Source organism: Brassica oleracea, chromosome C7 (assembly GCF_000695525.1).
Source record: "Brassica oleracea var. oleracea cultivar TO1000 chromosome C7, BOL, whole genome shotgun sequence".
Classification (NCBI taxonomy): domain Eukaryota; kingdom Viridiplantae; phylum Streptophyta; class Magnoliopsida; order Brassicales; family Brassicaceae; genus Brassica; species Brassica oleracea.
Window position 1 is genome coordinate 42036083 of NC_027754.1, and position 10110 is coordinate 42046192.

General features: G+C 39.6%; 3 protein-coding genes across 6 annotated transcripts; 1 reads left to right on the plus strand and 2 right to left on the minus strand.

The window, feature by feature from the left end:
• Nucleotides 1–539: 539 nt before the first annotated feature.
• LOC106301336 (sphingosine kinase 1-like) lies at nucleotides 540–3311 on the minus strand. 2 transcript variants are annotated; one of them, XM_013737704.1, is made up of 10 exons: nucleotides 2905–3311; nucleotides 2697–2819; nucleotides 2533–2633; nucleotides 2305–2377; nucleotides 2049–2135; nucleotides 1889–1966; nucleotides 1715–1785; nucleotides 1302–1565; nucleotides 1095–1217; nucleotides 540–993 (listed from the first exon to the last, which is right to left on the minus strand). In XM_013737704.1, exons 1-10 carry the CDS (start codon nucleotides 3254–3256, stop codon nucleotides 802–804), a joined length of 1464 nt encoding a protein of 487 aa, XP_013593158.1. In that variant the 5' UTR covers nucleotides 3257–3311; the 3' UTR covers nucleotides 540–801. The 2 variants fall into 2 exon arrangements, with proteins under 2 accessions (XP_013593158.1, XP_013593159.1); XM_013737705.1 differs by lacking the exon at nucleotides 2905–3311 and having other exon boundaries at nucleotides 2305–2380; nucleotides 2697–2817.
• Nucleotides 3312–5656: 2345 nt separating this feature from the next.
• On the plus strand, nucleotides 5657–6486 carry LOC106306989 (neuropeptide-like protein 31). The gene has a single exon (XM_013743816.1). It carries the CDS (start codon nucleotides 5827–5829, stop codon nucleotides 6226–6228), a length of 402 nt encoding a protein of 133 aa, XP_013599270.1. The 5' UTR covers nucleotides 5657–5826; the 3' UTR covers nucleotides 6229–6486.
• LOC106306988 (subtilisin-like protease SBT3.3) lies at nucleotides 6334–10110 on the minus strand. 3 transcript variants are annotated; one of them, XM_013743815.1, is made up of 10 exons: nucleotides 10078–10110; nucleotides 9796–9887; nucleotides 9464–9561; nucleotides 9208–9390; nucleotides 8827–9123; nucleotides 8040–8431; nucleotides 7690–7952; nucleotides 7467–7581; nucleotides 7193–7385; nucleotides 6334–7118 (listed from the first exon to the last, which is right to left on the minus strand). In XM_013743815.1, the coding sequence occupies exons 2-10, from the start codon at nucleotides 9816–9818 to the stop codon at nucleotides 6556–6558; spliced, it is 2127 nt and encodes a 708-aa protein (XP_013599269.1). In that variant the 5' UTR covers nucleotides 9819–9887; nucleotides 10078–10110; the 3' UTR covers nucleotides 6334–6555. The 3 variants fall into 3 exon arrangements, with proteins under 3 accessions (XP_013599269.1, XP_013599268.1, XP_013599266.1); XM_013743814.1 differs by having other exon boundaries at nucleotides 9977–10103; XM_013743812.1 differs by having other exon boundaries at nucleotides 9968–10103.

Genomic DNA, 10110 nt, shown 5'->3' on the forward strand with positions numbered 1-10110 from the left:
GCATCTATTCTGGCGAAGTTCCGGTATATCCTCACGTGATCTCGGAAGCTCTTAGTCATGTATCGTCGGCTCTTATGGCTGAAGCCATTGCTGTTCACCGCGCGGTCTCCAGCGCTGTCTATTCAAACGTCTGATCCCTGGCGGTTCTCTCTGATTCCTTATCCCTAATCAATCTGTTGAAGACGGGAGGACATCAACCTGAACTGTTCGGTATCATGTTTGATATCTATCACTTTGTTCCTCTCTTTGATGTAATTTCCTTTAATTTCATTTTTCGAAACTTTAATTCTAAGGCAGATTTGGTGGCAAAATCTGTTCTCGCTGGGTCTGTAATGAACTCCACTTTGGGAGACTAAACTCTAGTTCGAATGAAATGCATGTTTGTCCAAAAAAAAAAGGAACAAAAAGAGAATGAAGCAAGTGAAGAAAGAAGTGAGAAACGCTTGCTTACGCGCAACAGTCACAGAGTTGGGTGAAATCGCCGGTACGGATACGCCAACCAGGTCGGTAATGCAAGATCTAGAGGAACAAGAACAAGAAGTATATAACTTATGACTTGATATTTGTCTGTCTTATACTATCAATATTTTGTCTCTACACTGCAAATACAAAAACACACAATGTTTACACCTCAGAGATACAAAGCACAGAAAGAAAACTCCGTTGGTCATAGGACTGATTTTAATAGACACAAACGTCCACTCTTTGCTTCTTAGTTGCTGTACGTGTCCCATCAATCAAATTAACAACATTCGTGATGTGTCTTCATCTCATGTAATAATGCACTTTGTCAATCAGAAACTATTCAGGAGAGAAGAGAGTGGCTAAACCTTGATCAACTGTTATTTGAAGCTTGCCATAAGACATCAATGCCTTTTCATCACATTTATATGATTTTCTTCCCCTTGCCAAAACCTCTCCGTCTGAATCTATGATTCCTTCCTTGTCTTCTTCGTCTATCCGTGTACCCGGCTCCAGTACAAATACCTTAACCTTTTCCACAGTTAAATCACACCATAAGCATTTTTAAGTTAAGAAATATCATATGAAAGATTGCAAATATACGAATGGGTTCATGGGGTCGGATGACACACCTTTAGGTACGATACATAAGGTGATTGAACATGTGTCCCATCACTCAACTTTGTCATAAGTGATAACAAGGCGAGCTTCGGGCAGTCTTTCATCACAATCAAATCCAGAAAGCCATCAGAAAACTGTTCCATCAGACCACATACGTAAGAAACAACCCTATGAACACCGCGCAAAAGAAAATGTTATCAAATGTGTAACTGACCGACCTTTGCGTTGGGAGCAGCCAAAGTGTTCTCAGCACCCCATGGAACATTATGAAGCCATACTGAAACAAATGGGCCTTTGATTTCTCTCCATTCCAGATCTTCAAGATTGGTATCAGGTCCTTGGTATCCTGGTGTCTTATCGCTAACAGATGACTCCTTGTCTACATTGTCACTGGTTGGTTGTCCACAGCTTTCAAACCCAGGAGCCGGCACAAATAGAATTCGTCCATTGTACTGTCTCAAGCATACTATCCTCTGGAGACCCTGCAAAGTCAAGCCGTAGGAGAGACAACACAATGTCCCATTAGTTTAATAAGGAACTTAAGGGGTAGATCTGAGTAGTGACAACACTGGACGCACACTTTAAGACCTTTCAGTACAAAAGATTGTCAAAAAGTTTCAGCAAGACGTACATATACATCAAAGCGAGCACTGCCCATCCATCTGAACTTTTCTGACTCGATGTCTATATCAGCCACTAATCCTGAAAATAAAATTGAAATGATCTCAATACAATCAACAGTATAATTCACCAAGCTAAGGCACTAGTTTCATATGCAAACACATTTCTGTAGTCAGTTGCATACCCCAAGCAAGCATCAAGACGCTGAAGAATTTGGTAGTCCCTTGTGAGATAGTTGCCACATCTAAAGAACGTCTATGACCTGCCAATACAAATATATTTTAACAATGAGCTGATCCATACGAAAAGAAAAAAGAAAACGTTGGAATGGGACGGAGAAAGACCTCGTATAATGGAAACAGTAGCACTTGCTGCACTACAAGACATCCCAACGGGGTCCAGCAATGATTTTATCATGCCATTACCACTTCCTACCATCAAGAATTATATATAGCACATATAAGCTTCTCAAGCACAAGAGGTCAATTTCTCTTATCATAAACAGCAATTGTTTCAATCTTACTGAAGGATAACAACTTTATACATCTATACTTTCACATGAAACACACAAGAGACGAGAACGATAAAAGCAGGACGAACCTGCAGGGACCATTCCAATAGGCAACTTCAAGGCAGTTCTCCAATCTTCTCTTTCGAGCAGTCCATTCACAACCTACTAAATTAGGAATCAGCACATAATCAAAACAAGAGACTATACTTCCAAAAGAGACAGACACGCATCATCACAACTTCCAAATTATAAGTTATCCAATAAAAATTGAGATGGTGAAAATAACACTTCCACAACAGAAAAGATTCAAACTTTACCTCAACAAGGACACCGTCGCCGCTAACGCAAACAATACCGTCGTATTTCGATACATCCATGGACCTAACCATCTCCTTTGCATGCAACTGATACTTAGTTTCTGCAAAATAAAATCACCAATCAGATTATTACTCTCCCAGAGACAAAATAGAAATCAAGAAACCTTGAACATCAAGTTGAACATCAGCATCATCAAACAACGGCTTCACTTCCTCAACAAATATCTTCCTCGCCGTCTTATTCCCACCAAAAGGGTTCACAAACACAAGCAACCTCTTAGGCCTACCTACAAAAAGCATTCACCAAACTCGGCTTCCAAAACGACGTCGTTTTAATGATTACAAAGTTCTCAGATTAATTCAACAACTAACCGAGAGAGTGGAGGCGTTGACGAAGCTTGTCGCACCAGAGCTTTCTAGATTCATCATAGAGAGGCTCGAACACGAACTCCTTCCTCGCGTAATCTCCACCACTTCCTCCGCAGCAGATTGATGATGATCCCGTGCTCTCCACCAAGGTTTTCACTCTAACCTTGTTGCCTTCCACCGCGAAGCTCAGGATCTCTTTCTCCGTCGTCGATTTCCCACGGCCGGATTCCGTCGTCCATTGAAGCTCTCCCTCCGCGGTTAAAGTCAACGGCGTGACGACGCCGTTTATGAGAACTCGGTCGGAGATTAACGGCGGAGACGGGAGGTGGTCGTTCTCCGGCTGAAGAGGATCCATAGTGAAGGAGATCAGAGAAGAGTTTCGTGGTTGGTGAGAGAGAGAGAGCTAATAAGAGAGGTTTCCGATCAGGTCGGGGAGTGGAAACCACGCGCCTAACGTGGGCGAGTTCGTGAGTTGACGTGGCGTAAATCTTTTTGGTAATTATGACGTGTCAGTTTCTCTTTGGATAAGAGGTAAAATTAAGACAAGAAAACCTGTAAGAAGATGATAACCTCGAAACGACAGCGTTAGTAGATATCTAAGATGTGTAACCTTCAAAATCAATGTACTAGCTCCCAGAGTAATCTGGCGAGGAATCTTAGTTATGATAATGTACGTTGGAATTGATACTGCGAGTTCCATCCGTTTCTATTCTATGGTATGCTTGTTTATGGTCATTTCTTAGTCATGTATGCAGAAAAACAACACATGGAAGCACACAAACGCATACGTGAATTTGTTTGTTTGGGTTATTATAGAAACCCACTTGGATTTGTTTTTGTGAGATCACATTGCGCCACCCTACTGAATCGGCTTATAAATGGTTGACGACTTTAGGTAACATGACAGAGATTCTGATCGACTAAAAGATATTACGCAAAAAGGTAGGTAAAAGCGTAGATAGAGAAAGAGGTAACCTAGAGATCAGTTTCAATGTCATCATCAGCTTCAGATAGCTCCACAAGGTCTTTCACCGGATCTTAATAATTTCACAAGGAGTTCACTGCCACGTAAGAAAACCATGTAACTAGCTACAAAGATTTTTGGCTTTCAACACCATTTAAACATAGGAAAAAGCGTGCATTCTCATGAGGAGCCAGTTGAAGAAACTTGAAAACTGAAAATAAGAAGACTGTAATTTTACTGAAATGAACATTGGGTGGGAGATAAAGCGCTGCACGCCTCTGTACCTGTTTGACAACGGAAGATAGTACCAGCATAAATTTTGGAGATTTAGAACAGAAAAAAAAACAATGAACCTCTCTGCTACATAACCTACATTTTCTAAACACTCTCTGCATGGGCGAAACGGCGGATTGAAGGTAGACTGCAGGGGAGAAGACTTCCTCATGGACCACTTAGACACTATGACTACAACTTAGTGAGACATGAACATCAGTAAGTAAGGCTACATCAATGTTCCAAGTCACTAAAAGTCTTGGCTTCTCTTTTATTTGGGTCAACAACAAAGTCTTGGATTATATTCTATAGAATCGAAATGTGTATGAAATGGATCATATAGATTGTATTGACTATTGAGCAACAGAGAACACAAACCAACCAGATGTGAGAGTATACTCTACTATACATCATTGAGTATGGAACCTTAACCATTCATTAACATCACCAATGTACAATTAGCCATTGGTGATGTTTTTTTTTCTAAAAACAAGTCAAAAATCACCTTGAATAGTAATCATTGAATTACCATTCTTTCAGAGATACATCTCTTTACTCTTCATTATAAATGTCTATACTAATTGTGGTTGCCTTTGCATATTAGTGGTTAAATGTGTGCATTCTTTTAAAAATTCGATTTCCATACTGGACCGATATATTCAAAACACATCTCATATAATATAATTTTCCATTTTCACAGGTGAATTGATATAACTAATAGTCTACTTGGCCGAATTTGTCAATCATTTGGTCGTTTACATGGCCTAGTGGGACCGTATGTAGAGACAATAAAGGCTGTATGGTGAACCAACTTGTCAACAAATCCAATTTAATGTAACCTTGGACAAAAGGAGAATAGGCTACTAATCAGACTTGACATTGCATAGAATTTTGATTACAAGACTAAAATGATACTATATGGTTGTGCTCAATTGATAAGTGGGCCTTATGGATATTATGAGTGAACACCACACGTTTTCTTTTGGTTAAACAGTTGCTGACTAAGGGCATGTGCATAGCAGGAACCCCACTTGGGGTTTCAGATTTTTAATTTTTTCTTTTTTTATCTTCTTTTTTAGAAAAAAAAAAAAAAAAAGAATCAATCGCGGACCGCCACGTGAGGTCCGCGAAAATCACAAAAACCCAAAAGAAGTCAATCCTTATCTCATAGTTTTTCTTACCGGTTTTTTTCTTTGTCCGGGGTCCACGCCTGAAAATCTTTCTAAAGACTCCGCGATGCACATGGTCTAAATGGTTGATGTTTGGGAAATAAACTCATTAGCAAAACCCAATAAAAAGAAAAAAAAAATGCACCTAAATTTAATCTCACCCAACTTTCAATAGGCATAAATTGAATTTGGTTTCACCCAGGTTTTGGTAGATTTATCTTTATCATGAAAACATCTGTCACAAAAGCCCTCCAAGATTTAAATGGTATTTGAATATCAAATATCACATGCTTAATTAAATGTAGCCAAGTGACGCAGATGTATATATTTGTACAGTCTCTCAACATGTTACGTAAAGTGATAGAGAGAGAGACACAAGAGTCTCTCTTGCATTAAAGTGATCTTCACACACTTAAAAGTCCACTAATCAATGCCTTAACCGTATTTCAATTTAATGCGTATATCTATTTATAATCATATCTATCTCCCTCTTCAACTAACCCACTTAGCCAACGAAAAATGTCTGCAAAACCGATCTTTTTAGCTTCCGTTCTCCTCATCTTCTTCGTCTCTGCAACTCACTCAGCTCGTCAGAAGAGCGGTAACAATGATTTAGGATTCGCCGGTGTACCAGGATCTGGATATGCCGGGATACCCGGATTCGGAAACGGGTTTCCGGGAACCGGAGTCGGCGGTGGATACGGCGGAGGCTACGGTGGTCCGAGCGGCGGGTACGGGAAAGGAGGTGTGGTGAGACCGACGGTGACTTGCAAAGAGAAAGGACCTTGTAACGGGAAGAAGCTGAGGTGTCCTGCCAGGTGTTTCAGCTCTTTTAGCCGCTCCGGGAAAGGATACGGCGGTGGAGGCGGAGGTGGTGGATGCACCATGGATTGTAAGAAGAAGTGTATCGCCTATTGCTAATGAAATAATAAAAGTCCTATCTTTATAATATATAGATAGTCATTACGATGATTATATTTAGTAGATGGTCATAAGGATCCTTTTGGCTCGATTCTATTGTGGTAGTTTTTATATGCATAATATATGGTTGTGGTTGAATAAATGAGGAAACTTCACGGTTTTCTCAGTTTGTGTGTTTGTTACTTTGTTGTACGAGAGTTTATGATTTTTTTTGTAATTTAATCTTTATTATTATAATTTTGATTGGATGCATGATCATCATATGGATTTTTCTAATACATGGAATTCATCTGACATCGTTTATTGTAGTTTTGATTATTTTTTTGGTTAAGACTTGACCATGATCCTTGTCTGAACAGAGACAGGGATCTTAACATCATGAACACCATCAGTCCATGTCAAGCTTCCAAAGAAGTAACCAGTGTTGACTTTATGACTCGTTTTAGCCTTCACCGTGAAAGAGAGCACCTTCTTATCCTCGGAGCTAAACACGAGTGTAGTCGGATTGACGGTGAGAGTTATGCCGAGAGGAGACTCTATTACAGCTTTGTAGACTGACTTGATGGGTCCAACGTTGGTCACGCTTCTTGTGAGTGTGACTTCTTTCTCAATATTTGGAATTGTGATTGAAGGTAAGTTCATATCAAGAATTGATGGCTTGGGGGTTGGACACTTAGTCTTTTTACCGAGCACACGAGAGATTGAGGAGTCGTTGTAACCTTTGGAACACATGTAGTTGATGTAATCTTCAATCCCCATATCGTATACAAGTCCAGGGTCTGCAGCTCTTTGAGGGTTTACAAGACCTCCTCCATAGTCAAATGGATCTGCGAGCTTCTTGTTTGATCCTTCAGCAAAAATGGGTTCTCCAGATGGACTTGTCCTCCAAGCTTCAAAAAGAGACCGGTTTTTCAGTTTTATTTGTGTAATTAAAGAAGAATAGGTGAAGAACTAAGCAAAGAACCTGTTGTGACCAAAGCTGATCTAAATGCAGCAGGAGACCAATCAGGGTGTAGAGACTTTAGGAGAGCTATGATACCAGAAACAACAGGAGTTGCCATCGATGTTCCTGAGTCGAGTCCAAATCCATCGTGTCCGTTAGGATCAAACGGACTTAATGCAGCGAGTATGCTCACACCAGGAGCTGCTATATCAGGCTACATAGTAAAACGTGATTAATAATCTAGTTTCAAAATCTGAAGTAAACATAGACTTGAGACACAAGCTTTGTCTATAACCTTGAGAATGGCTGGTGAAACCGAGTTAGGCCCTCTAGATGAGAATTCAGCAACCTTTGTTGTTGCTGGCAGACCGGTTAGTGTCGTAGCTGCGCTGATTCTCGCTGTGGGCGACCTGTGATTCGACGTGGGGATCATAAGAAAATTTAACTTTATGAACATAGTTTTTTTTTTTTTGGTCAAAACTTTATGAACATAGTTTATTTGCTTCAAGATAAAGGACCTGGTGGTACGTATGTATTGCAAAATGTCGGTCCCAAGGTCGTAATCAGTGTAAATGCAAGGAAAAGCATGGCATCGATCAACAATGTCATCGGGATGTTGGGCATATATGACTCCTGCTACACCTTTCGTTTCAACTGGATAGGTACTAGTAGTATCGAAAACAAGAACTATTTTCCCCTTGACATCAGCGTTATTACCACTCTCTGAATCCCAATAAGCTAAACCGGTTGAAATCTCCGGTCCAGTGAACAGAGACTCACCCTATTTTATATACCAAAAATAATCAAGAAGTTAATAAAGGTCCAAATATGTAAACTTCTGAACCATTTTTCGTAACATAAAACATACGAAGAGAGTTTGTTTATTGCCAAGTGTGATCTTTGTAGGAAAAGACCGGTCAAGAGTGGTTGCAGCAATGGTCAAGAGCCAAGGAGCAGCATTAGCAACAGTCTGAGCCTTAGGCCCTTCATTACTAGCCGCAGCCACAACCGGAATCCCTTTAGATACTGCATGAAAGGCCCCGACAAAATCAGGCTTATCCACCTCGGTGTCCTCTGGAAGGTCCCCGGAAATAGAAACAGACATAACATCAACCCCATCGTGTATAGCATCATCAAAAGCCTTCCACATATCAGCAGTTGAGCAGCTTCCACCGGGTCCTGTTCCGTCTTTTTGCATTGTGTTCCAACATACCTTGTAAGAGGCTATGCGTGCCCGAGGAGCACCACCTCGGACCGTGCCTTAGAAGAATCCACACATCGGTTAGGAAGTAAACAAACTAACTAACTAATGTCTTATAAAAAATCTGTAGCTTCACCCTCAAGCTAGCTTTTGTGGTGAATACTATTCAAAAGCTGTTTTTGAAATTTAGAACTGTTATCGGATGTTTTGGTTAAAAGCAGAAACAATTAAGAAACTTACTTAAAAAATATTATAAATAATATAAATTAAAGTGAATTACGCAATCATAAAAAAATACAGTATAATTTTATTGGTTAGCCAAATTTCAATAAATAAAGTTTTTTTTTGGTCTACGTAAAATAAAGTTATCTTTGAAAAATCAACACTTTTTTTGAAACACCAAATCTTCTGTAAAAACATCTTATATTATTGAACAGAGGGAGTATATCAGTACCTCGTGCTAGACCATAGAAGCTCACGTTGGGAACCAATGAGCCACCTGCTATTGTGGCTGTATGCGTGCCGTGACCGAGTGCATCCCTGTTGGATTTGAATTCTCTGACTGTTGTTGTTTTGAATGTTTCTCCCATCTCGGCTAGTAGGCCGTTTACGTAGTACTTAGCTCCTATTAGCTTTTTGTTGCAATGAATTGTGGCGTTAAACTGTTCTCCTGGTTCACATTTTCCACTCCAGCGCTTAGGTATTGGTCCAAGGCCTTGATCGTTGAATACCTTTGACTCTGGCCATATTCCTTTATATATATACATGCATACATGATGTGAGACAAGGATATATATATATAGAGAGAGAGAAAGAGAGAGAGAGAGAGAGAGACCGGTATCTATGACGCCGATGATAGCTTCACTGCCCATGTTGGTGTCATGAAGAAGACCTTTTACAGATGTTGTTGAGGAAGAAAAAGAAGTTGGAATTTGAGAGAGGTCAAGGAGATCCCAAGTTCTTGTTGTTTGCAGTTTCAGAATCCGGTTTGGTATAACATGGATTACTTCAGGATGGTCTGTGCAAGATTCCGGTTAAAAAAATAAAGATCTTTGATATGAAGTTTCTTTAGTTTGAGTTTTACTTAGTACCTGATATTTTGTTTGCTTGGGAAGAAGTAAGAAGTGCTGCGAAACCGGAAAATCCATGTTGATAGCTGTAGATCATCGATTTATGTGCGTCTTCTTTGCTATATGTAACATGAAGATATAAGTTAGAGAGCAACTCATGATATGCATTAAGAAGTATAACAAAAAGGAGTAGGGCTTTAGTTTCGTGAAGAAACAGAACATAGCGAGAGGATTTCTTTGGTGGCAAGAAACTAATGTCAAATAAAACATATTCAGCAACTTTGATGTCATAGTCACTATGCATACAAAAAAAATCTCACTAGAGATTTGGCCTTTTGAAGATGATTAAGTACCTATCAAGAAATGATTCAAGCATTTGATGATGAGAGGCTGTAACAAGTTCGGGATCATCATTTTCTCTTTCCCCAAGATAAACTATATAAACCTATGGAATCATTGAAAAATCCACATTAGATAAAATAAAAGTCAATAATATCTTAGCAAATATGGAAAGGTCTTTTTTGCGTTAAATGCCTTGGTGTTGTTGTCTAGGGCTCTCGCAGGTGAAAGAAAACCCAGCTCCGTGTTAACTAATAGAAACAAAGAAAATGCCAATAGAAGCACAAGTTTGTAACTTGGTAAAGAGTTCTTCATTTTCTTAATTGAGA

Excerpts from the sequence above, each read along its gene's own strand:
- LOC106306989 (XM_013743816.1), top strand. The coding sequence starts at position 5,827 with ATGTCTGCAAAACCGATCTTTTTAGCTTCCGTTCTCCTCATCTTCTTC.
- LOC106306988 (XM_013743812.1), bottom strand. The coding sequence starts at position 10,096 with ATGAAGAACTCTTTACCAAGTTACAAACTTGTGCTTCTATTGGCATTT. Across the intron at positions 8,432-8,826 it reads CTTCTATGGTCTAGCACGAG|GCACGGTCCGAGGTGGTGCT; the intron begins GTACTGATATAC and ends GATTCTTCTAAG. Across the intron at positions 7,582-7,689 it reads CAATACATACGTACCACCAG|GTCGCCCACAGCGAGAATCA; the intron begins GTCCTTTATCTT and ends GTCGAATCACAG.
- LOC106301336 (XM_013737704.1), bottom strand. The coding sequence starts at position 3,256 with ATGGATCCTCTTCAGCCGGAGAACGACCACCTCCCGTCTCCGCCGTTA. Across the intron at positions 2,820-2,904 it reads TCAACGCCTCCACTCTCTCG|GTAGGCCTAAGAGGTTGCTT; the intron begins GTTAGTTGTTGA and ends TGCTTTTTGTAG. Across the intron at positions 2,136-2,304 it reads TATTGGAATGGTCCCTGCAG|GAAGTGGTAATGGCATGATA; the intron begins GTTCGTCCTGCT and ends TCTTGATGGTAG.